Consider the following 25,655-nt stretch of genomic DNA (forward strand, 5'->3'; position numbering starts at 1 on the left):
AAAACTGGCAGCTACAGCTGTGATCTGAGGACAAAGCACTAGGCACAGCACAGGGCGGACAGGATCCTTCCCTGGGATGCTGGAAAGGGGTGAACCTTTCGGGGAGGTTATTTCACCTACCACAAGGCCTTCAGAAATTCAGTGCCCTGTGGTCACACACGGGGAGGGACCGCAGCACCGGGGCTGAGGTTTGTGCTCCCAGTGCTCCCTCCATCCCTGGCCGCTGGCACACGACTGACACTGGCTTGGCAGAGCTGAGAGCAGCAACACACATGAGAGATTTTTGCTTTTCTTACATAACAGATACAGCCTTTCAAGAGCTGCCTAAAAGCCTCACTCCTTGCCAGACAAGATCTTGCGCTGTCATGTCACCCAATGCAAGCAAAGTCTGCAGAAAGCAGCAGATTTGGCCTCCTCAAGCCCGTTCCACTCATGCCCAAGTAATGAAAAGAGACTTCCTTGTATCTGGAATGGAAATTGCAACTTTTCAACCGGTGTCAACTCAACATTACATTTCCATAGCAAAACTGAAGAGTTAAATTGTTAAAATGGAAAACAAAACAAAACAAAAAAACCCACAATTTTTTAAAAAATGAGGGGACCAAAATTACCCGATGATTCCTGGGCTCCTCCCGGCTGCGGTTCCTAGCTAAACTGGACAAGACAACACGTTTCAGCACATGTGCAGTCATCCAGACACAAAGGCCAGTGGGCTCTGGCCAGCTGAGCTTGTGACCAAGCTGGACATCAGGACCCACAGTGGTCACCGGAGACACACAGGCATTCCTTGCCTGCCTGACCTGCCTGCGACGTGGGCACTGGGCGAGGTGATCCATGTGCCAGGAGTCCTCGTTGCCCTCACTGGCTGCAAGGGGAACCCAGATGCCTTCATCCACCATCAGTGCTGGCCAGACAGCTGGAGCATCCGCTCCCAAGAGGTGCTAGAGGAGGGATTTCTAGGAAAACATGCATTTCTAGGAAAACATGCATTTCTAGGAAGAAGAATCAACATTTGCTCCTTGATCTTGCAACTCTCAGCAACAGCCGCTGCCAGTATGGAACTGGTGAGCCCGTGGCTCTGCAGCCACCTCTCCTGGCTCACAGTCTGCACACCTCCAACACCACATAAAGCTAGCCCTTAAAAGCATGGGCTCGACAAACGCAACAGAGAAAGAAGATTAAGACAGCGAGCCACAATGCATAGTAAATGCCATTCCCTACCTAGGGTGCCAGATAAACCAGGAAAAACCAGCAAATGTTTAAATTGCTCCCAAAACTTCAAACTTCCTCTTTCTATTTGAGAAACCAAACCAAAACCAGTGTTACGTTCACATAACGGAGACATAGTTTGTTTTTGCTTTTATTTAGGCAGCACGGACCACAACACAGGGCAGAAACATCACCAGCGCCCTGCACACAGCATGCAGTGCTCCAGAGAGCAGCAGCCCGAGAGCACATCCTACCGCACCGGAGAAGGCAGCCCCATTCCAGCAGGGAAACCCAGCGCGCGCTGAGCCCTCGGAGGTCCCTGCTGGAAGGGCCACCGACAGCGAGCCAAACACCGCCCGTGCCGGGAATCGGCAGAGCCCTGACCCCACGCTGCCCGCCCAGGGCTCACGCTGCCAGAGCCAGGCCCTCTCCCGGCAGCTGGAGGGGATGGGGACACACGCCCAAGGAGCAGAGCCAGGATGGGTGCTCGCGGGATTCAGTGCTGCGCATCAGCTGCAGTCCCCATCAGCTGTGGCTCCAGCTCGAGCTCATCCCTCCACACGGGGAAAAGCTGATCTCATTACGGCATCAACGCCTGAACACTGGTGCGAGATTCCTGCTCGCACCCTCTGTCAGGCAGGACAGAAAAATCAATCTTGTTTACAAACTTGATGGGACCTGAGCACTAAACCCAGCACACGCTTCCTTGGATTTAAAGGCGAGCCTGACAGTCACATAAATTTGACATCTCGTTGCAGGAAATTGAACGTTTTCAATTAGAAGCATCTTTCAGGCTGTTCCTCCCCGTTTCCCAATGGCTAGAAGTGCCTTCACAAGAGTGTCTGTCAGAAGAGATGTCCGTTAATAACTGGCATTACAAACGCCTCGATTTGCATTTCCCAGTAACACAGGCACCACGACCCTGTGCGAGCGCGTCCCACGAGAAGCCTGGGTGCAGCTCTGCCGGTGGGCTTGCTTGTTAATTTTATCCCTTGTTTGTCTGAATCTTACACTTGAGAAGAACAAAAGTGCCCCAGGACATGTGACGCATCATGTGTGCATCTCTGTTTCTTTTCTCAGATAAACTCCCACCCTCTTCCACCTCATCCTACAAGTGTTTTTCTTGGTCCCCAGCTGGCTTAGGTGTCCCTGTTATTTCGCAGTGCTCATTTTTGCAGTGGGTATGTGACAGCTCTAAAGAGATCAGACCATCAATTTATAAAATGAAATTCTCTTTTTTGTACACTATTTTCTATCCTATTCCTTGTCTTCTGGTGCTACCGCAACATAATTATTAAATAATAAAATTCAATATTACATTCTCCTAGAGCCAAAGAGAAGCAGCTGGATGGGTCAGGCAGATTAATTGCCTCTCTCCAGCTCCATCATCGCTGCCCACACAGGCTACTCCTTGTTCACCAGGCATGCCTTATTCATTTCACTGACAGAGAGAGTGCATTCCCTCCTTGATATAACACTGTATGCACACACGATCAGACTAGCAGCAGAACAAGCAACATTGATTTGTGCTGCAGCCTGGCAGATTACCCGGCATGACGCACCCACGGGAAAGGTTTCTCTCTCACTGACTCATCTGCCGCAGCTCCTCGGACAAGAGCGGATGGCTCTATCAAGAGGAGAAGGCAACGTCCTCTCTCATGCTTAGGCTGTGCCACAGGGAGAGCAGGGGCAATTGAGGATGCAGGGCTGAAAAACGCATGGTTTCCTACTCAACTGGCATGGGACAGCTTCAATTTCCTCCTCGCCCAGCAGTTCAGACATCTCCAGCTCACAGCACCATGAAGCCTGCCAACTACATTTTTCCATCAGCAGCAACTAGGCATAACCTTCCTCTCCAGCCAGAGACTCAGTCACAGCTCCGAAGATGCTGAAGCTTTTCCTTCACCAGTGAGGATCTCAACATTTGCTAAGCCACAGTTAGCTGCGTGTTCAAATCTTGGCTTAAAAAATGGCAGAAGAGATTAATCGGCAAAATGCACCCGAGTTTGAGCAGCTTTATCGTGTTAATCGATGAACGGTGGTTGGAAGCGATTCACTAAGGGCATGCAGCAGCACAACCTGAGTGCAGGGAACAGGCTGTGTGAGCTCCAGGGTTGATCATAGGCGCTGTTCAAGTGAAGCATGGTCAAGATTTTGCATGCAGCAGTTATTAATCACCCTGGCAGTATTTACCAGCTGGTCAGCAACCTTTTTTGCTGTGCACTTATGACACCCACCGCTGCAACATTAAACATTAAATTAACCTTTGTTTTGGTTTTGAAGTATGGGAACGTTAACCACACTGACAAGTGGGAAGCTGGGACAGAACAACTGCATGATTTGCACGAAGCCAACAGGACACTCAGGGCCAACAACAGGACCCAGGTCTCTGGAGGTCCAGCCCACACACCAACTGCACAATGAAAGGCAAAAGCTGACCCATAAGGATCCACAGCTTTCCTCTGTAAGTGCTCTGCATGCTGGTTCCCACACAACTGGCTTTTAAGCAAATGAGAGCGAAGACTGAACGCTATTCCAGCAGCCACTTGGACGGGCGCTGCTCGTGCCAGCACTCTCCCACGGGGCAGCTGAGCTCTGTGCACAGCTGCCGGCCGGGGAGCATCCCTTCCCCACAGACTCACTGCTTCCACGTGCAACCTTGCCACGAGCAGGGCTGAGCAGCACCTCCCTGACCAACTGCACGGGCAGGGCAGCAACTCGCCACTTAGGGAAAAGGCAATGTTCTTTAGAAGAGCAGACAGCCTGGGTGAGCGAGTGAAGGTGCAATCCTGTAACTCTGGCAAGTTTTAAGGCAATTCCCCCTCCACCACCTGTCCCAGGGACTGCACGCCTGGGGACCAGGTAGCTGTGCCCCTGGGGAGATGCGGCACGTCTCAGCAGCAGTGGGAGGAAGGCAGGACCCCCCCTGTGCCAGCTCAGTGGAGAAGTCTGTGATGGAAATGCTGCAGAAGCAAATTCCACTTCCACGGTGGAAGCCGGCGCAGAGGCTCTCCATCTCGGCTGCGCAACTCTCAGCTGCTCAGCTGAGTCCAACGTGACTTTCCCGCACCCGTACACAGCGTTGGTCCCGCTGCCAGCTGAGGCAGTGATGCCCCATCCGTGCCCGACCTTGCGCGAGTGTCCAGCTGCTCTGCACCAGGTAGCTGCATCAGCTGCGGCATCTTTTGTAAATTCTGCATGGGTTTCAACAGGCAAACGTGAGCATTCACCAACGCTGCCCCAGACACAGCACTGGGTCCAGTAAAACGAAACATCCATTTCCTGCAACTTACATGAGTGTCTTTAATTAAAACGTGTTCATCACTTTGCAGAGAGGAACGGGTCGAGACCTAAGTAAATACTGAAGCTTAGAATAAAATACTAGAGAATGAGCACAGAGGGAAGATTAAACACTAAGCTGAAAATGCTTCATATGATGGATTTAGGAATAAAACTACTTAACCCAGACAAATACATGTTAATACAAAATCAGGCAAAACCCATCAAACACCCTCCCTGCCTGACGCTGTAGCTGGAAAAAATGTGTGTGCAACGCGTGTGTTCCCTTCTCTGCATCCCCAGTCGCACCGCGCTGTGCCACAGACGGAGGAGGACTGGCCTGGGGGTCCCACCTGGGGTGCAGCTCAGGAGGACCCTTCTAGAGACCATTTCAGGATGCTGCTCCGGGGCTGCGCTTCTCAGGCCACCCGCATCAAACCAGCGACAGACACCGGCACGGTGTCCGCTCGCCTTCGGCCACAGTCCCCCTTCCCCTCCTGGACCGGGATGTGGCTATGGACCACCACAACCCCCGCACCCAGGCCACGCGCCATGCAATGGTGACGCTGCTTCTTAAGGAAAACATTATTAACAATCCTGTCCATATCTGCATCATTTCTGTTAAGAGCGACCACGCCAAGGCACAACGCACAGCCCGGCAGCGAACCCACCGCCAGGCACAGCGGGATGGCAGCTGCACACCGGCACCAGCCTCAGCACCTGGCAAAGACCACGGCCTTGGGTCGGCTCCTCCGGGCACCAGCAGGGCAAACCCCTTGCTGGCTGTGGAAGGCATTTGCTGTCTCAGCAGCGAGCTCCAGCACACTCCTCCTTGCTGCCTGGTATCATTTTCTTCCTGTCAGTTTGTTGTTTACACCCTCCTCAGCATTTAGCCTTAATGATTTTGATGGGTTCTGCTTTTTTTTTTTTTCTTCCCCAAATTGTCTTGGGTCAGCTTGTTGACCCACAAACCTTGCACATATCTTCAAAGAAAGAAGAAGAAAAAAAAAAAAAAACCCAAACCAAAAAAAACCCCCACGAAGGACACTGCCTGCGTTAGCACAATTGAACTTCTTCATGTTGCTGAACTCCTGCAGATAGCAGAATAGCCATGTGCGTGCCAGCATGAATCAATAACGCCTGCAGTTTCACTCAAAATGCCTATACAGTCATTTATAATTAACATTACAACTTGGTTGTCTTCCAAAATCAATTCCTTTCCATTTTTTGTCATGAAATTGTATTTGACAAAGTTCATCTGCTTTTAACGCGTGTTAATTTTCTCTGCTGAAGCAGGCATTCATAAAAATGCTATTTAGGAAAGACAGCAGCTAGGGGAAGCAAGTGGCCAGCTCCAAGGGGGTGCTACAGCAAGAACCATTACAGCACCCAGGGGCTCAGGCACCTGGCAGAGCGACAGTCCCTCCCGGCAAAGGACAGCCTCGGGGCACAGGGACCCCCCGAGCTCCGAGACCTGCATCCAACCCCCACCCCAGCAATGGTCAGACTGGCAACTGCAACCATCAAAATAGGATGGGGAAAAACTCTACACCATACTTATTAGGGTCTCAGCTGGGTTGGTGTCCAAACTGGAAAGCACTCCTCCTCAGGCAGGGTGGCCCCTCCGAGAGCCTCCTGCAGGCAGCTCAGCCCCGACCCTCTGCCCAGTGCAGGAGGACGCGGAGCATCCCCCTCCCCAGCCCCTCCATGCTCCTGCCCCGCCAGGCTTCTGCTGGCGTCTCTCTCCAGCCCCGGTGCTGCTCTTCCCGGGGTCACTCCTTCCAACACGGCAGTCCAATTTCACTTGAGAAGTGCTGATTGTACACAGCCCCCCGCAGAGCCCCCCGCCTGGTGCACAGCGGGCTGACCCCCAGGAGCACAGAGGACAACCCGAGGCACGCTAAAGGTCTGCACCAGCCTCTTTGGGCACCTCTGCTGCCCATGGCACGGGCCACCAGTAAATGGCACATGCCACGTACTGCATCAACATCCATCGCTCGTGTCTCTGCAAACTCACTGTTATCATCAGTCAAATAAAACATGGAGTTGTTCTCAAGGCCTCTCTCTCCGGAGCTATCACTACCGCTGACCCCTCCCCAGCCCAGGCTGGCACATCCAGCCTCCATCTGTCTTAATCCCATTGTCAAGCCAAGCAAGTCACAGTTTATTATGTTCCAAACATGTCACCAGCACTTAAGAGGAGAGGTGCTTCACGCCAGCCCGGCAGGCCCCCAGGAGGACCAGACAGATCAGCATCAGAGCGGGTACCCTGGAGGGACGGCTGTCAGTGAGCACCCGCAGAGAAGGACAAGTTGCCCAAAACCAGACAGGGCACCTTGTGGAAAACACATCAAGAGAATAAAGTTTCAGCAGTGTATTGAGCTGGTCAAAGAACCTTGTCAACAAACATCCTCAGGTAATAGAGAGGCTCCTGTCTTCCCCTTGCACGCTAGGTTTGCAATCTTGCCTTGTCTTATTGCAAAAACTGTAATCGATACTTTGTCAGCAGAGAGCGATGCTGTCGCAGAGCCCCACTGTGAAGAAGGGAAAGAAATCATGTCCAATCTCCGCACCCATGCAAGAGGGGCAAAGTCAGCACAAGGGAGCGATCAATACGAGCGCTGGATCAGGTCTCCAGCTCCTCTCACCTTGGTACCGTGCTGTCAGGACAGGTACTTCAGGCTGCACCACTCGAGAGAATTCAAAAGCAGCTTGTCTTCCACAAAAACTTTTTTTCTTTTTTTAATAACTGGTTTTCAAGAACACTTTTCAGCAGCCTCAAGTCCAACACGCTCCCAGCATCTCTGAAACCTTCTGGATAATGCTACTCTATAGTTTTTGCTCTTGTTAAATAATTTGAAGAGCACTGAAATGAAAATCTATGTCCAGAGGCTAGGTCTTCGTGCATCTCCAACAATGAGCTCTTAATAGCTGAAATTAAATCCAGTGATTTAGTCCAGAAGAAAATTAAATACCCAAGAATATTTAGTAAGACGGTCTTCAAATAATCTAAAAGAATGCATTTGCCTGAATTCAGTGCTAGGGCAGTACTGAAGAGCAGCTCATTGCTATTTATGCAGGAATGTTCCTCAAGGACACACTAAAGTAGGCACATCCACTGAGCCAACTGCAATTTACTGTTGTCTCTTTCAGTTCCCTAATGCATCCACCAACCGATTCCCCGCAAAGGACTGACCGACCTGCGCCTCCAACTCACCCTGCTCCTGCCAAGTGCTTTATCTCACACAAACTCCCTCAGCCATGGGGACAAGAGATGTTTCTCCCTGTATTTCAGCAGAATAACCAGCATGTCCATCTCGCAGCCAGGTATCTATCACCTCAAGCCTGACAAGAATTCTGCAAACGAATTGTGATGCTGGCAATTTTCTGAGTAGTTTGCTCTAAAATTAAGTGTCATCGAGTAATTTGTGTCTGGCTCTGCCACAATTTCCATAGCCATAATTATTTCAGACACACTGTAGAATAGCAATATAATACGCAATCCTGAACAATAAATATCTCCAAACTTGATCATTACTCCAAAAAGAGACTGAAGAGAAAGCATATTTTACATGGGTGTTCCGTACGCGTGACTGATGGAAAGCAGCATCTACCATAAGGCATTACAGCTACCACGGAGCTACCGCTAATGGGCAGAGGGAGGCAGATGCTCCAAATCCATTTGGCACAAAGCTCTCCACACCTTCAAACTTCACTTCTCCGAGGTCACAAAGGTGCTCCAGCCACGTCCTGCTGGAACACAAGACCCAAGAAGAGAAAGCCAACTGGTAATTCAGAAAGGATACTCAAGTATAAATTTCCTCAGTGATTATTCCTGCAGCAACAGGCACAGATTCACTCCCACAGCCCCCACCCGATGCGTAGCCCCCATTTCCCATCCCATTACCACTCAGCACAGCCACCACGTGCCCGGCTCCAGCCCTGACAAGTGCTGCTAAACCTGCGCATCAACACCGGCCCCTCAAGCACAGCATCTGTCTGTGGGATGCCGGTGGCTGCATCAATGATGAAAGTAAAACCTGGTGCTTTATGCAACTTACCAAATCCCAGGAGAAAAAATAAACTTATTATGCATAATACTCAAGCATCAGTCAGAAGATAAAATAAACTCCAGAAGCACATACAGGTTTGTAAGCTAATGTATAAAAGATGAAACAAATAAAAAGCCCCAAGCGCTGTACATTTGGATTCACCTTCTTTCTATTTAAAGAGAAAAGCAGACCTTAGGCTTCAGGATGTATCTTTGCACTAAATGACAAAATAATGTGATTTATTATTCTAAATTTCTCTAACTTCCAATTGAACAATTTATTTTCCAGCTAAGGACACTGTAGTGACACGATGCCTTGATGGGACACACGCGATGTCCAGGGGATTATCTTACCAATACCACTTCCCACCCCTGCCCCAAACTTTTGCTCAGTGAGAGCGAGCCCTGGCCCCGCTGAGCACACATGAACTTGATTTCCAAAAACATCTTCCAGGAGACAGCCTGCTCAGGGCATCTCCAGCTCATATGGTCCTCAGATGCTTTCCATCCTCCTCTGCTACAGAAGTGGCTGATTCCCAGTACAACAGGAGGGACTCAGGTTGGTGTAAGGTCTGGCACCTCCACCCCGGGGCTCCCCCCAGCCTGCAGGGAGCACAGCACCCCACGACTGCTCCCACCCATCCTGCCAAGCCAGCTGCAGCAGAAGCATCACCGCCCGCCGGCCGCTCGCAGCGAACGTGGCCGATGCGCAAGGCAGCCACACAGCCCTTGAGGCTTACAAGGACACAAGTCTCGCTCGCAGCTCGCTGTCATTAAGAGAAAGATGGTGCCACGAGTTCTCAGGGCCAGGCCACAGCTTTGGGATTCTTTTTTTCCTTTTTTTCAAGTCAACACCTGCAAACTCACGGCGGGAAGGAAAGGCACCGTCACCTCCGGGAGGCACCAGCCCAGCCTGGCAGCGCAGCGCAGGCAGGAGGGTGCTGCCAAGTGCTGCCCATGGCCCCACAGGACCCCCACCCTGCACACTGCCGGCTCCCGAAGCACAAACTTCCCAGGATGCTCCACCCAAGCATCCTGCATCTCCTGCCTTCAGCGCAGCCCCCTCTCTGCCTGCATCCATGCTTGCCTCCCCACACAGACAGCATTTCCCTCTCCCAAGGAAGGGGAGAGACCAACGCCAACATCAGTAGCCAGGCAAAGGCATTCCTCCTGGCAGCCTCAATGGACGAGCGTCAAATGAGTGGGTCCAACACCAGAGCAACCCCTCTCCCCACGCTCCGCTGTGATGCTCAGCAGCAAAAAGGCATGCACTAAAAGGGAAGGTACAGCAGAACACAAATGGAAAGACTGGTGGGGTTTTTTAAAAAAGCAAGTACTTTCTCTGTTGTAGCACTTCTCTTTGGATAAAGTCCTTGATTTTTATTTTCCAAACTCTCTTTTTTACAGAAAAACTTCCCTTTAAATTTGCTCAAAGCATTGACCAAATTTATGCCCAAGTAATGTCTGGCAGCACTGAAGAAACTACTCTATTTCACAGTATTTGCAGCTGTGTTTTTCTCCACAAACCTACTACTCACAACAGACAGGATGATCTTCTCAAAGGGCTTTGCTTATCCATTTGTTCCCCTACTATTCAAGAAGCCAAGCACAGGAAAGAAAAAGACTTCCCCGAGATATCTGTAGCAAGGCACGATCTGCTACGAGAGACGCGTTCTCGCTGCTTGCTGGTGCCGGGACAAGCGGCTCTAAGCTGAAGTGACTGCAAGGGCAATTTGTGTCAGACACAGGGAGAGCAAGGTGCCCGGACGGGCTGCCCGGGCAGGCAGCAAAGGCGTCACTGGAGAGCTCTGGGAGGAGGATAAACACCCGCAGAGCCGATGCCGGGGAGACCTGCAGTGCCCGAGAGCCCGGCCACGGCAGGCAGAGCAGGGAGTAGCCCAGCTAGCAGCCACCGCACGGGCACGGATCTGTAGGGAATTACTGGGGAGGGGGCTGCAAACGGCTTAGGAAAACAGCAACAACAAAGGGCCACATCGGAATCCAGGCTGTGCTGTCACAAATCTTGTCTCCTCATTACAAGTAACAATTATAAGCTGCCATAAACCGTAATTACACTACACACAGCGTTAGATTCATCAGGCAATTACAGCCATTAATAACGCACCCCAGCCTGATGAGCAGAGCAGACAGACTTGAGGTCTGGTGTCCTTCATTTTTCAGCAGACCACTGATGAATCCTACAGTAGATCAGAGAAGCCATTTCTGGCCCACTGCAGCGTCAGGCGTGCATTACATTCTACATCACTAGCAGATACCATTAGCAAAGACTGCTTTCTTCTAATTAGTGTTGACTTGCGCCTTTCATCTTATCCCTATGGTTCAAGACCAGCAGCCAGGCCAGCTCACCTTGTAAAGCCCCCAAAGTCCTTCATGCAGCCATTACCAGGGATGATCCCAGCACAGAGCGAGGCCAGCCCACTGCAGCCGGAGGAAAAAGGGCAGACACAGAGGTGCAGGCTTGCACCAACAGCCCCACGTGCTGCAGCCTGCCCCAGAGTGTGCCTTCGCCCTGCCGGGAAAGGCTCCAAGGGAAGACTCACCTCCAGCCCTCAAAAAGTCCCATTTCCACGTAAGCAAATGGGCAGAGCAGCCGACAGGTTATCTGTGCGAGAGAAACGTCCAGGATGGAACACAGAAATGACACAGTGGGATGAAGCATGCAAATCTGCCCTGCCGAGCCTGGTAACTTCTGCTGGTTTATCACAAACCTACAGGAAAGGGGTGGGAAAAGGAAAAATCCTGCAACAGCAACTCCTTTCCCCTCTCTATCCTTGAAGTATCATTTCAGGAGAGCCCAGAAGACCAACATGCTTTATAAGCAAAGGTGCAAAAGAACAAAACCAGGGGCTATTATTTTCCTGAGATTTCTCCCTCAGCGAGATACAGTGTATCTTCCTCGTGTCCTGTCCATGGAATGTTGCATCTGACATGCTGCTCAAAAATCCAAACTAATGCAGAACATGGGGAGGAACTTCTTTTATTCCCCTTTTCAAACAGCCACTGCGGCCATCAGCAGCTGCTCCATACGCCCACGGGCAAGACAGCAAGTCGCTGATGTGACCCCTTGTGCAAGGTCCCCTTCCCTGAAAATTCACTTTAAAATGCTGCTTAAAAATCCTGACAGAGCACTAGAAACTATTTTGTCCCTAAAACTGGTTTCAGTAGTGTCACTCCTGTGTAGGCAAGTGATACAGCCCGCTAATTAGACCATCATCTACCAGAACGAACGCGGTGCCAGGCCGTCCTGTCCTGGTGAAGGACAGCAGAGCATGGGACATTTTCCCAGCACAATGCAGCGCAGAGCCAGCTCCTGCCACTGCTGTCAAAAGTGGAAGGAAATAAATTGAGAAGGAAATTTAGCTAGAGCACAAATTTACGTATCTGTCAAAGAAGAGTGGCTGACAGCTATTTTTGGAAACTGGTCTCTATCATATTAATTCAACGTCTGGTTGAAGTTGTCTCATTTGCAGCAAATCTGGCTGGTAAATATTAACCTTGGGCTTTGTTGAAATTCTCCTTGCAGATATTACAAGGGATTGGATGGAAAAGATGAAGCAGAAAGAGACAACTTTACAGCAAACGTCAGGCAGACCCTCCACATCGCCGTTTCATTTACACAAAAGCTATTGCAATGCACCACAAAGTAAATGGCATGAAGGGGCTACGGTTCATGCCTGGTGAAATTAAAAGTAAAAAGACATGAGCGCTGAGAAGCCTACTGAAAACAAAATAAGGATGGACAGGTGATCATCCACAGTGCAACAGGACTCCTCACTCGCCTGCCGTGCATCTGCTGGAAATAGGCTTTAAGATCTGTATAAGTGCAGACCAGCATCTGGCTACAGATATATATTAGGGAAGAAAGGCAGTCTAAATGTATTTACAGTGACAGAGCCTCTCCTCTTATTGGAGAGTAGATGTTAAACAGATGCTAAAGCTGCTCGGCTCCAGCCTAGAGATGGCTGCATTTCAAAGATCACTGAAATGATTCATCAGAAACGTGCAAGCCCACGGAAGCCTGTCAGGTATGCTGGGGCATCTTCAGAGAAGTGGTGCGACATAGAAAGCTGGACAGTCGGAAGGCTCAGCTTTCTTGCAGCAGTAATTAGCAGAGCCGTAAATCCTATTAGTCTTTTTCCATCTCTCCTAATTTCAGTGCAAGGGTACAAGTGTTCTCTCAGCGGCAGGATGATTTCAGCACTTAAATCACGGTTGCAGGGATGCTGGCTTTGTGATTTAGTTCAAACAGCTTCACCAGTTCAGCGGAAAATAAAGCTCGCTCCCGCTGCAGGGAAGCTGGCACCTCCCACACCTCCCAGTAGCGCCGTAGCCACCACCGGCGCTGCCACCCATCCCAGCCCCACACCAGGGGTGCCAGCAGCGGTCAAGCCCCCCACCGCAGCCAGCCGGGCTGGGGTCAGAGCAGCCCCCATCTGCCCAGTGAGTGGAGCACTGGCTGGTCCCCACGGAGGGACCACTGTGTACCCTGGCTTCAGAGCACACCGACACCGGGCAGCGCCCAGCCACGGGATGGCCTAGGGAAACTTCATGGCTTCTGCTGCCCCATTGCCTTGTGATTTCAACCCAAGAAGTTGCACCACGCACTTGGCCCTAAGCACCACCCTGGATCCATCCCGGACCCGGCTGGCAGCCAGGTCCCCTGGGATCACCGAGCACATGCCACCCCAGCAGTCCGTGGGGTGAACGGGCGACTGATCTCAGACACCAGCATGTTCCATGCTGCAGGCGCAGCCAGAAAGTCCTCAGAGATCAAAGGATGAGGGCGAGGGCCAGCAGCTGCAAAGCAGCACCTGAGACAGCCTGGAGAACCACCAGCTGCCCGCAGCACCGGCTGCGGGGGTCGGGCCCCAGGCTGCCCCCGCTCCCCACAGTGGCCAGTCCTCAAACAAACTCAGGGTCCAACCTCTCATGGCCACCAGAATGTGACAGACTGTGGCAAAGAAGTTTCATAGGCAAGGAGGATCCAGTGGACTTGCACCCACTGAGCCCCCCAAAGCCACCAATGTCACATCTGCTGTGCCATCACCTGGCTCTTTGAACATCCCCGAACTCCCACCGCATTTACCTGCCTCCAGCTCTAGGACTTTTCTCTTGTTGAATAATTTCTACAGCCTTGAACGCTTTCATCAGAAAGCTTTTAAAGTTACTCACTTAGCACTATGCTAATGCAGGGCTCTAAAACAAACCAAAACCTTCCAACCCTTAAAAACTGTTTTCTGATATTTGACCAGACATCAGACACTGCTCCACAGAGAGTGACTAATGACCTGCTTTCTGTGAGGGGGGGGAAAACTTAATTACGTCCATTAAATTACTTCAAATATTTTTCCTTAGAGAATATGAATTATTTAAACTCAACACAGAGAAACCTGAAACATTAGCGAAAGCCTTCTGGGACTCGCTATGTAAATTCCCACTCCAAACAGATGGGGAAAGCATGGCGAGCTGCCATGCAGCCACTGAAGCAATGAACAGCGCTAAGATTTCAATTCGATAGTCATAATAAGGTCTTCTTGAGGAGGGCACCGAGCAAATAGCTACTACCCGGAGCACCAGGAAAGGTTTCCTACCTCCTGGAGGAAGGCAGCACAGTGGGCACAACGTAAACCTGGCAAGCCTCAAGTAGCTCCTGAAGGGCAGACAGGATTCCTTGGGAAAAACTCGCTCTCCAACCGAACCATGCGCCTCGAACATGGGGGAACTGCACCTGTTTGGGACGTATTTAGCTGTTTTGCTCTGCATCTGTTTTCTACCAGGCGAAAAAGTAGAGGTCCAAGGTATCAGCTGGACACCAGGCACAGGCAGCAAAGGGTCTTTCCAGGCGTATCTTACTGGAGAAAACATCTCCCCTCACACATCCCAGCTGGTGGTCAGATCCCTCCTCTGCCCCAGAGGAGCTCTGCTAACAGGGCAGCCACAGATGCTGCCAGTTAATAATCGATAGCAAATTACACCTTTGAGAGAAGCAAAGCCCCCGTGCTGAGGGACGGAGGAACCGCTGTTCTGGGGACAGGAGGTGCACACCAAAACCCCATGCCACAGCCCCGTTTGCCCGGCACCACTGCCGCCCGTGCTGGCACCAGACCCAGTGCACAGGCAGTCAAGACCACGCTGAGCTGGGACGAGGTCCTGGCCATGGCCCGAAGCAGGATGGTGCCCGGGAGGAGGTAGGAGCCCGGCGCCTCCCTCTTCAGAGGCTCCCATACCGTGGATCAGACCGTGGGGCTGATCCCATGCCTGGCTCTGAAAGCGAGAGCAAAGTGGTCACCACTTTCCTTAGTGGGCACCAGGTTCATTAGAGGGATACCCATGAAGGTAGAGGTTATATCCATTTTTACTGCTGTCATTAGACGTAACCTTGCAAGCTGTAAAGTCATCAAATTATTGTGTCTAAAGCATGACAACGGGGACATTAATGTTCTAGAGTAATTTTATAGTTACAGATAAAGCTGTGGAAAATGCCTGACGGTGCTCAGAGCTCTGACACATCTGCCCAGCCAACACCGTGCTGCTGAGCAGCTACTGGCAACGCACCCATTTACCCGGTTGCCACCCTTCAGATTAAAGTCTGGCTGTTAGCTGGGGAGCTGCAATCAACTTAAAGAATCATATTGCTGACAAAAGGCAATTCCACTCGCCTGAGCTGTGCTCAGGCACCATGCAGACCGGAGCAGTCTGGCAGCACGGACTGACATAGAGAAAAACTGCCGGAGGACACCGACGGCCACTTTTACCTCTGCATCCCCCGTCCTTCTCCTCAAAGCCGGGACCGCACGTGCATTTGCCTATGGGGACCAGCCACTCGCCCTCCGCACTGCAGTGCATCCGGGGGGGGTTATCCACATCCACTTCGGCGTGAGCAACACAAGTGCCCTTAACTTCCACCAAAGTCGCGAAGGCCGTCTCCGCCACCGTGTCTGGGAACACGGCCAGGTTCTGCACAGTGGCAAGGCACTTCTTGTAATAGACCCGCACGGAGACCAGCGCCACGCAGGCGCCCACATCCTGGAAGCCCAGGTGGAAGCCTCTCTTGCTCAGGTGCCCAATCTCCCTCAGCTCGGTGTTCAGCTTCATCTTACGCTCACCCAGGTCCCCCTGTGTGAAGCTCTCATCAGCAGCAATGGTGTCGATCTTGGTGTGCTTGCTCTCACGGACGCTACGGCCCAGGTCAGAGTCTGACTCAACGTAATACAGATTGAAAGTCTCCTTGCAGGTGCCCGTCACGCCAGGGATGCTGTTGCAGTCCCGCAGGGTGAACTTCAGCTCAATGAAGATCCTCTGGCCATCCCGCCTGGCAATCCAGCCCGTCTGCAGCCAGTTGTTCTGGTTCGGCTCCATGACATTGCAGACCTGGTACGTGCGAATCGGCTTGTAATTCTCATCCACACCACTGATTTCTTCCCACTGGGGAAAGAACACAAAGGGCTGTAACAGCTCAGGAGCTGCCATGAGCAAGAGCCAGCTGCCCCGGCAGAAACAAAGCGATCAGTATAAATACCAGCGCCACAAGCCTCTCCCCCCACAGACCATTTACACTGTAGGCACTCAAAGTCCTCAGCCCACCAAAACCACAACCTGTAGTAACCCAGCGGTGCTGCTGGACCACCTAATACCCGAGCTCTCTGCAAAGGTACAATCACAGAGAAACAACCAGAAACGGGGCACTGGCATCAGACCTTCTAGAACAGCCTAACATGAAACTGGACCCATCCTTGGCTGAGCACCCAGAGCCATTATCTCCCACAGGCTCCTCGGATTTTCTATCCCTGGGAAGGTGCATCTGCACGGCATTGCCACACAGCCAGACGGGGCTGGGCTACCCAGAGAAGTCAAAGATGGCCAAGGAGGCGTGATGCCAGTTCACACCATCACGCAAGGACAAATACCTTCATGAGCAGCAGCAACTTCTCCGTCAGGAGAGGTTTTAGCTGGAACAGGACAAATCCCCTGCAAGCGAGACAGTGTTTCCCCAAACTTACCAGCAGAGATTCTGATTAGTGAAATGATGATTCAACCCTTACAGCCTTAAGGATGACCTGGCAACTTCCCAAAGCAATTCTTTCTGGGGGTAAATTTACGCAAGATTGCCAAACGTACACAAAACTAAGTTTCTTCTGCAGACTAACAGCTGGCCAACACAGATGAGTCCAGGTTCTACCGCTATTCCCTCTGAACACTTCGCTTCCATTCTGGAAAATAAACCCAAAGCAGCAAGGAACAGAACTCTGAGTTTCCTGACATACTCTCCTGAAAGCAGCTATAGACCGACCCGATGTGATGCAGAGCTCCCAACGATCCCAGCCCAGCCATGGCCCCCTTCCAAGAGCTGAGCTGATCCCCAGGCGCTCGTGCTGGCGTGCACATGACAATACAAATCCCAAACTGCTCGGTGTTTATTTGCTTGTTACAGGAGTGTAAAATTCATTTTGAGGCAGCATCGCATGCGGGCTGTACCCCTCACCCAACCAGCACTTTGCTCCTCGCTGTGAGCCCAGGGGTGCCCAGCGCTGATCAACGTGACAGCTCTAGCCAAGCTGCCCCTCCACCCCCAGCTTGAGGAGACCCCGCACCTGCCAGCCCCCTCCACTGGCTCCACGCGAGCAGGGTGCTCATGCTGCAAGACTTTAAATACTGCTGAGCACCAGAAGGCAGGCCCCCTCCAGCTGCACAGAGGGACATCCCACCTCCGCACTTACCCCATTTGATGGGTGTGAGGTCCAGCCCAGCTCTGCTTGCGATTCCTTCGAGTCCAGCAGGACAACTGCAGGGAAGACAAGATGCTAGAGAGCAAAGACACCAACCCGGGACACAGCAGTAAATATCGACCTGGCCCAGCCGTCGGGAAGCTCAGCACGGCGCATCGCTCCCCACATGCCGGAGCAGTGGGTCCGGTCCCAGAGCGCAGGGAGCAGCTCCCACCCCAGCTCCCACCCCAGCGCCACCGGCCATCGCGCCAGCACCGCACCCCGCACCCGGCAGGCCCGACGCTGCAGGGCCCTGGGCTGGGCACCCAGCGCCGAGGGCGCAGCTACGCCAGGAGCACCCCGAGCTAACGGGTGCACCCAGGGCGGGCTGCAGCCCTTCCCCAGGGACTCCGCAGGACAATCCCAACACCCCGGCCAGCGCTGCAACTGCCGTGCCCGCAGCGTGCGCACCCTGGAACTGACAGCTACTGGCGGCTGCTTTGAAACGGGAATTTCCTTGGAAGCCAGCGTCCGATTTCTACGAAAGGGCTCGTTCCGTTGGGCGGGAGGCGGCGTTTCACACGCTGGCGCTCGCACCCCGCGCAGCCAGCCGGCAGCGGGCAGCCCCGGGACTGCCGCCGGGCTCCGGCCGCTCCACCCGGCGCCCAGCTCCGGCCCGGGGGTGCGGAGCAGCCCCCCCCGCCATGGCCCCGCCGGCAGCCCGGTCCGGTACCGGCAGCGCTGCGCGGGCAGCGGGCACCGCTGGGGCTCGTTCCGGCCACCCCGCGGGGACCCGCCGCGCCGCCCCCGCCCGTCCCGTCCACGCCGCGGAGCCACCGCGCCCGAGGCGACACCGGAGCAGGACGGGGAACCGCGCCCGGACCCGACCCGCCGGCACCGGAGCGGAGCCGCCGGCCCTGCCACCGAACCGCTCCGGTTCCTCCGGACGCCGCCGGGCACGGTACCGCGCAGCCCGGCCCGCTGCGGGCGACCGACGCCGGAGCCGGTGCCGCGGCACCAAGGCCGCCGGGCACGGTGCGAGTGCCGGAGCACCGGGGAACACGCCGAAGCCAGGAGCGCCGGTGCACCGGGCGCCGCGGCCACGCCGCTCCGCTCGCCCGGTCCGCGCCCCGGCTCACCCTGCTCGGCGGCGGCGCGGGGCAGCAGCAGCAGCAGCAGTAGCAGTAGCAGCGGCAGCAGCAGCGGCAGCGCCCGAGGGAAGCCGCCGCCGCCGCGCGCCGTCGCCATGGCGCCGCCGACTCCGCGCGCCCCGCGCCGCCGCCGCGCTCCGGCCGCCGCGCCCCGCCCCTGCCCCGCGCAGCCAATCGCCGCCGCCAGCCGCCGCTGGGGCGTGGCCTTGGCCCGCGCAGCCTATCGGCGGTGGCCTCTAGAAAGGGGCGGGGCGAGGGCGGGCGTGGGGGCGCCGTTCACTCTGAAGCCTACTGATGGCAGCCGCAGCTCAATCCCTGACCCGCCGTGCCTGTTGGCCCGGTCGGTGGGGCAGGCACCTGCCGGAACAGGCTGAGTCCGGCGGAGCAGAGCCTTGGGCTGCCCGGTACCGCTGCCGAGGGCAGGCACTGCCCTCCCCATGGAAGCCAAAGGGCACAGACAGCCCTTGCTGATGCTGAGGAGCAGCAGCCTTGTGGTCACAGCCATAATTAACAATGCTGGGTTATGTCATGTCATGTGTCCGTGTCCCCCCTTCATGACATTGGCTCCCTGCTGCCATTAACAGGCAGTGGGTGGTGGTGAGGCAGAGCCTTGTTCCTGCACCGCAGGGTGCAGGAGAGCAGCGGGGCAGGTCTCATCACTGCCCATGACTGCAAGTGATGCACAGGAATTTTACGTCAAGCCCTCTGCTCTGCGTTTGTGGGCTGACATCTGCTTCCCAGCTTCTTCCCGAGGTCCCCCAAGCCCAGCGGCTGCCATAACATTCTAAGCGGCCAGAAAGAAGCCCTGGGAAAAGGCAGCCCCAGGCAGGGCCGGTCCTGCCAGAGCTGTGCAAAGGCAGCGCTGCAATGGCGAGCCCAGTGCGGGGAGGCTGCAGGGAGGCTGGCTGGGCTGGGGGAGGCAATTCCTGGCTCACTGCAGGCGAGGTGTGTGCCCCCAGGCCCACAGCCTCCTGCGTCGGGGGAGGAACTTGATGAGGTTTGATTATCACTAACCGTAGGTGTTGCAGGTCCCTGCAAAATTTAGTCAGGCTGAACACCCGCCAGTTTCCCACCTGATGGCTGAGACCATGATGCCAAAGCTGGCTTATGTAGCAACACTTGTTCCTGTGGGATGTTCCCTTTGCTGTGATTATGTGCTGTCAAATGTAAAACATTGCAAATCTGGAAGAAAAATATAGACTGTCCACTTAACGCAGCCTGGCTGGTCTCTGGCACCCAGTGCACAGCCCCTGTTTGTGGCAGTGGGTGCTTGGACCACGGGTCATGCCTGCCACAGCCCTGCAGCCCTGCGGAGGGGTACCCCAGCCCCGGCCATCACTGCTGGATCCCCACTGCTGCCGCTGGCCACCCCCAGAGCAAGGGCAGCACCGGGCTTGGCTGCTGGCTTGGCAGACGGGAGGAGTGCCCAGGGCAGAGGGTTGTGTCTGGACATGGAGAGCTCAGGGCTGGGTCATGCTGGCAGCAGGACTTGCCCATCTGAACCAAAACCCACGCATGGGATGAGAGGTGCAGTAGATGTGAGGGGGAAGAGCAGTGTCGCGTGTCCACACAAACAGGCTGCACTTAAAACTTCTTAAAGCCTTAGACACTGAAGCCTGAACTGTGTGGTGCCTCACAATGCTCAGGTGTGCTGGAGCAGGTATCCGATTGAAGCCTGCTGCCAGTCAGGCTCAGATTTACACATTGCATAATTAAGATTAATTAGATATGGTGAGTGCAGTTCATTTGGCTCATGCCCCAGCTTCTAAGTACTCTCCTCCTGAAGTCAGGAGGACTACCCGTGTGGATGCACTTAACCCTACGTGAAAGGCCCTGCAGGATCAGGAATTCTGAGCAACCCAGGTACCAGCTCAAAACCCCAGGCACCATGGTTTTTTAACCTGTTGCGTAGGAATCTCACCTTCCCAAGCATTTTTTGGAACACCTAAGGCACATTGGCTTTTGAGACGTTTGGGAGGGGTTGTGTCCAAGCATAACTGTTGGAAACCTGGGGCTCCTGGCCAGCACAGAGGAAGATGCTGCTCTTGTGGCCGTTCTGCAGAAACGGAGGAAACAGTTTCCAAGCACGATGAGGATTCACAATTGCATTTGACAATATATACTTCTAATAGTTCTATCTGCTTTCCACGTCTTCCAGCACTCCCCTCCCACCCCAAAGGACCGACCCCCCGTATTCCAGTTCAGCCCCAAACATTAGCCGTAGCCTGTGTCATGGTTTAACCTCGGCCGGCAACCCAGCCCCACGCAGCCGCTCGCTCACTCCCCCCAGCCAGGGGGATGGGAAGGAGGATCGGAGAGGAATGTAAAACGCGAGGGTTGAGATAAGAACAATTTAACAGGTAAAGCAGAAGCCATGCACACAAGCCAAGCCAAGCAAGGAATTCTTTCCCCACTCCCCATGGGCAGGTGTTGGGCCATCCCCAGGGCAGCAGGGCTCCATCACGTGTGACAGTTACTCAGGAAAACAAACGCCATAATGCCAAATGTCCCCCCCTTCCTCCTCCTTCCCCCAGTTTATATACTCACCATGATGTCATATGGTACGGAACAGCCCTTTGGCTGGCTTGGGTCACCTGTCCTGGCTGTGTCCCCCCCCAATTTCCCGTGCCCCCCCAGCCCTCTGGCTGGCAGGGCCCAAGGAACCAAAAAGTCCTTGATTTAGCCTAAACATCACCCAGCAACAACAAAAACCATCAGTGTGCCATCACCATTGGTCTCACATCAGAGCCAAAACACAGCGCTGTGCTAACTGCTAAGAAGAAAATTAACTCTACCCCAGCTGAAACCAGGACGGTCTCCAGGCGCAGGTGACAGACCCTGCGGTGGGACACAGCCAACCTAGCTGGGTGCCTGCAGCTGGATGGTATTCCCAGCTCTCCCTCCATTTCTCAGCCCCTCTGGAAACACGTCCGCTACTGTTTCTCTAGCTTAACATGACGAGGGAGCCAATTCCCATCCACCCGTCAGTGCTCTTTCCGTCCGGGAGAGCTCGGGGTGGCCGGTGCCTTGCTGCGGTGCCACCACGGTGCATGGGCACCTCGCACCTGGCCAATGCTCCCACCTCGCGCCTGCAGCCCCGTGCTCCCGGCAATCCCGGGGTACAGCCCTGGCGACTGGGGTCATGAGTTCATATGATTAAAACTCTCCCCCCCAAACCGCATTACAGGGCAGGGAAGCAAAAGACAGAGTTTATTTATAACCTTCCTCAAGTGGAAACCAGCAAAAGTGACCCATTATTACTGGAGATTTTTCAAGCCACCCAGGAAGAAAAGTGATATTTAGTTGTCGTTAAAGGCTCATAACTGTATAACAATTTCATGCTATGTTAACTTCTAGGGTTTCTTTCGCATATAAATTTTTAAGGAGTAAAACAGAAAAACCCAGGCACTTGACCTTTAATCACAGTTATTTGTGTGATCAGTCAAGTGTGGGAAAAAGCTAGTTTGTGTTTGAAAGATGCCCTTTAAAACTAGATTGCTCTAATATGACACACAACTCACATGGTGTAATATATAGGATTTTGTCTACCAGCCTCTGGGGCACAACAGCCTCCCATTTAGTATTCATGCGCAGGATCTTGCTGCTGGTACGTTGGAAGGTATTAATGTCATGAAGCAAATCGATACAGACCCCTGGGATAGCTCCATTCACCACCAAGACCCACGGGAGGTGTACGCGTTCATGTCACTGAAGAACCAAACAGGGAACATTTTCAGTGTGTATGGAGGATTTGATGTTAGAGATATGTTTCACTAGAAGGGTATGTCATGCTAATAGCGTACAAAGCTTTTCCATTTATCTGAAATATTATTCTAAGCACTTAGAAAAGCTTAATATTAGAACAGCCAGAGGTGTTATAATTATGATTTTGAAGTATCATGTTGTTTTGTGGAAATGATCTCATGAATTTTTCTCTGGCAAGACTGGATGACTAAAAGCCGTGGCTGGAGTGAAGGAAATAGAGCAGCCTTTTAAATTGAGACTATTGGATTTAGTCATTATCAGGCACAGCTGATGAGCAGGGACAAGCCCCTGAGCACAAAGACGGGCTGCGGCACAGCCAAGCCAGCACCGGGGATGCGGTCCCGGAGCAGGACAGAGGGATGCTGTCCCCAGGACAGCACAGCAGGACAGAGGGATGCTGGCCCCGGGACAGCACAGCAGGACAGAAGGATGCTGGCCCTGGGAATGCTGGCCCTGGGATGGCACAGTAGGACAGAGGGATGCTGTCCCCGGGATGGGACAGCAGGACAGAGAGATGCTGTCCCCAGGACAGCACAGCAGGACAGAGGGATGCTGGCCCCGGGACAGCACAGCAGGACAGAGGGATGCTGGCCCCGGGACAGCACAGCAGACCAGCTATCTCCTCGAGCAACAAGGGGCCGGTTTCTGTGGGTGAAGGAAGAGGAATACCTGGGTTGTCTGGTCAGCTCTGTCACCCACATCCACTCGGACAGCTTCCCTTACCCCACTCCCGAGCACTACCACAGCCATGGGATAAGCCTCGAGAGACAAGAGCAGGAAAGAAAAGACACCTGTTTGTCTGGGCTCCAGATTGCCAGGGGAACCTCTGCAAAGAGCTAGGGCCAGCACAGCCCAGAAAATGTGCAATTCACCGAGCTGAGCTATTACCTGCTGTAAGTGGAGACAGAAAGATAGTTTTGAAACCACAGTGAAAATAACCCTCCTGGAAAAAAAAAAATCAATACAAACACCAAGCAAAGAGGATCAGAATCCAAGACCATCAATTCCTGAGATAAATAGTTGAAAGTCTCAGTGGGAGGACAGCCAGATCTGGACTGAAAAACAAAACTTTGTTTCTTTTGCTGACAAATGACTTTTTAAGCTAAAGGACAAAGGAGCCAGGAGGATGCAGGCCTTGGTATGTGGCTGCAAGAGCTGCCCTTGAAGAAAGAAGGCACAGGCAGAAACCTCACGGAAGCTTTTACACCTCTTCTTCCTTTTCCACACTTGAAAGGATTTCTTACAACAGAAAACAAGGGGTTTGTGCAATTTTGTGCTGTTTTGAGCATGTCACAAAAACATGCTCCAGGACGAGTTTTGCTGCTTTTGCTGTGACGAGGCCAGAGTCAGAGCAGAGCAGGCAACAGCAACAACCGCACAAACATATCTGGCATCCACATCCCACGCAGGAAAGCGGCAGAGTTAGCGCAGCTCACCCACCCGCACTGGGTACCCTCGGCATCTCGCCGTCCTGCTGCCCTGGGCTGATCCCGGGCTCAGGCACCACTCACGGCCCAGGAGGACCATGCTCCGGCATGGCCCGCGCCTTCACAACCACTGCCGCCAGTGCCGGCTCATCCCTGCACCATCTCCTCGCTGCTAACTGGCAGAAATCACAGCAAAAATAAAAGTTAATGTAAAGCTTCTCCATAAATCTCATGATCAAAGCTGCACAGCCCTACATCGTGGGCTGCAAAAGAAAATACTCTGCCTATTAACTCCTTTTACTTTCTGTGTTGTTTGTCTGAAAATAAAAGCAGCCAGAGCTAGGCATTTGTTTTTAACGGCTTAATTCTTCTGTCAGATGTGTACTCTTTGCTTCAGGATCTCTGTACTATAAATGTTTTTTGCAGCAGCTCTTTAGCTTTTAAAGTAATCACATAAAAGATCCTTGACTACATAAAGGCAGCTAATCGGGGTAAATGCCTTTAAGCATCTTTACATTTCTTGCTAATGGATTTCTAGGCAGCCCATGGAGAATCCACATTCCAGAAAATAATGTAAAATATAGTTAGTGTCTAATTTTTTTAAATGCTTCGCATTCGTCATATACTGAGAAAATCCAGAGCCCCAGGCAGCATAAGATCATTATACTTATATAAGTAATACTCTGTTCTGTCATCATCAGTATGAAACCCAGCCTTCCACTGGGGGCAAGGATCTACTCAGCGTTAAATTCCAAGTCAACCAGAGACAAATTATCACACGCTATTAATTAGACCCAGACAGGAGGGATCCAGGCACTGCAATCTGGTGACAGAATCTGAAGGGCAAGGCAAGGCATTCACTGAGCTCGGGAGTTGTGTGTGGAAGACGCTGCCCCCTCCCCACGTCGCATGGCGCTCCAGGAGCAGCGGGAGGGCTCGTGGTGGGTGATGCCGAGCCATGCCTTCTGCTGCACGGAGCCAAGCAGCCGGCAAAGGCGAGAGGTGAGTGCAAGCCATCGTGCAGCAGCAGGTCTCCTCTGGTGCCCCGTGCCCTTCCTGCCCCTCTGCCTGCTCCCCCCGGAGCCGGGGCAGGACCCCCCATGCACAGCAGTGCAGTAGCACTGTGACCCCACACACCGCCGGGGTCTCCAGCTCCTGTCGGGGTCCAGGGCTAACCGTGCATCGCCCACAGCCCACGGCAGAGCCGGGGGCACCCAACACCAGCAAGTTAACGTTCTCTCTCACCTCTTCTGGCATCAAGGGGTTGCCAGGGCAGCTGGCGTGGGCAATGCCGTGCCCGCCCAGCAGCACTCCCAGGACCCAGCCACCCCAGGGTGCCCCAGCCACGGCTGGGCGCGAGTCCTCATGCTGCCTGCAGCCCCAGGCACAAAGCCCCTGTAAAGGAACAAGCACCTATTTTAAGAGCTATCTGATGTAATTATCTCTGTGGAGGAGGAACCAATGGATGCACAAGTGCAGGCAGGCCACCTAATTCTGCAGATTTATTACATGCATTAATTAGACTCCCTGTGCCACTCCCAGGGGATGCAGACCCACCGCCGCCCAGCTCGCTGGCAGTGGCACATGGGCACGGGGGTGTGCGGCAGGGCTGTAGCCAGTGACGAGAGCACGAGGCCAGTGAAGCTGGGGTAAGGCAAGCCCAGAACTCTTGGGCTTTCCTTTAGCGGCACCCAGGGCAGCCACAGCCCCTGCAGCTCCTGGGGGTCTGCCTGGGCTCCCCCAGCCCCTCCACAGCTGTAAGCAGGCTCCACACAGGGGGCCAGGCAAAACCCCACCCACAGCGGGGGGCTGGCCAGGCAAGGGCCCTGGACAAGTAACTGGTATCAGAAGGAGGTGTCAAAGGATTACAAATAAACAAAGGAAATGAATTATCTGATAGGAGGTTTTCATCAGTCACACAATGGCGTATGAATTACTGAGGCCGGAGAGCCCAGGCTGTAACAAAGCCAGACAGATCCCATCCCATCCCATCCCATCCCATCCCATCCCATCCCGTCCCGTCCCGTCCCGTCCTGTCCCATCCCAT

The 25,655-nt window shown here is 53.4% G+C and overlaps 1 protein-coding gene across 3 annotated transcripts in view; it reads right to left on the reverse strand.

The window, feature by feature from the left end:
* EPHA10 (EPH receptor A10) overlaps nucleotides 1–18,550 on the reverse strand; it is a 44,636-nt gene extending 26,086 nt beyond the window's left edge. For all 3 annotated transcript variants that reach the window (XR_008731517.1, XM_055705810.1, XM_055705811.1), the window contains exons 1-3: nucleotides 18,405–18,550; nucleotides 17,278–17,342; nucleotides 15,316–15,985 (exon numbers count right to left, since the gene is read on the reverse strand). Coding sequence is in view for 2 of the 3 variants with exons in the window: in XM_055705810.1 (XP_055561785.1) it covers nucleotides 15,316–15,985; nucleotides 17,278–17,342; nucleotides 18,405–18,513 (844 nt within the window). In the remaining variant the exon portion in view is untranslated. The remainder of the gene's footprint in view (nucleotides 1–15,315; nucleotides 15,986–17,277; nucleotides 17,343–18,404) is intronic.
* Between the last annotated feature and the right edge of the window lie 7,105 nt (nucleotides 18,551–25,655).

This window comes from Falco cherrug, chromosome 3 (genome assembly GCF_023634085.1).
Source record: "Falco cherrug isolate bFalChe1 chromosome 3, bFalChe1.pri, whole genome shotgun sequence".
In the NCBI taxonomy this organism is placed as follows: domain Eukaryota; kingdom Metazoa; phylum Chordata; class Aves; order Falconiformes; family Falconidae; genus Falco; species Falco cherrug.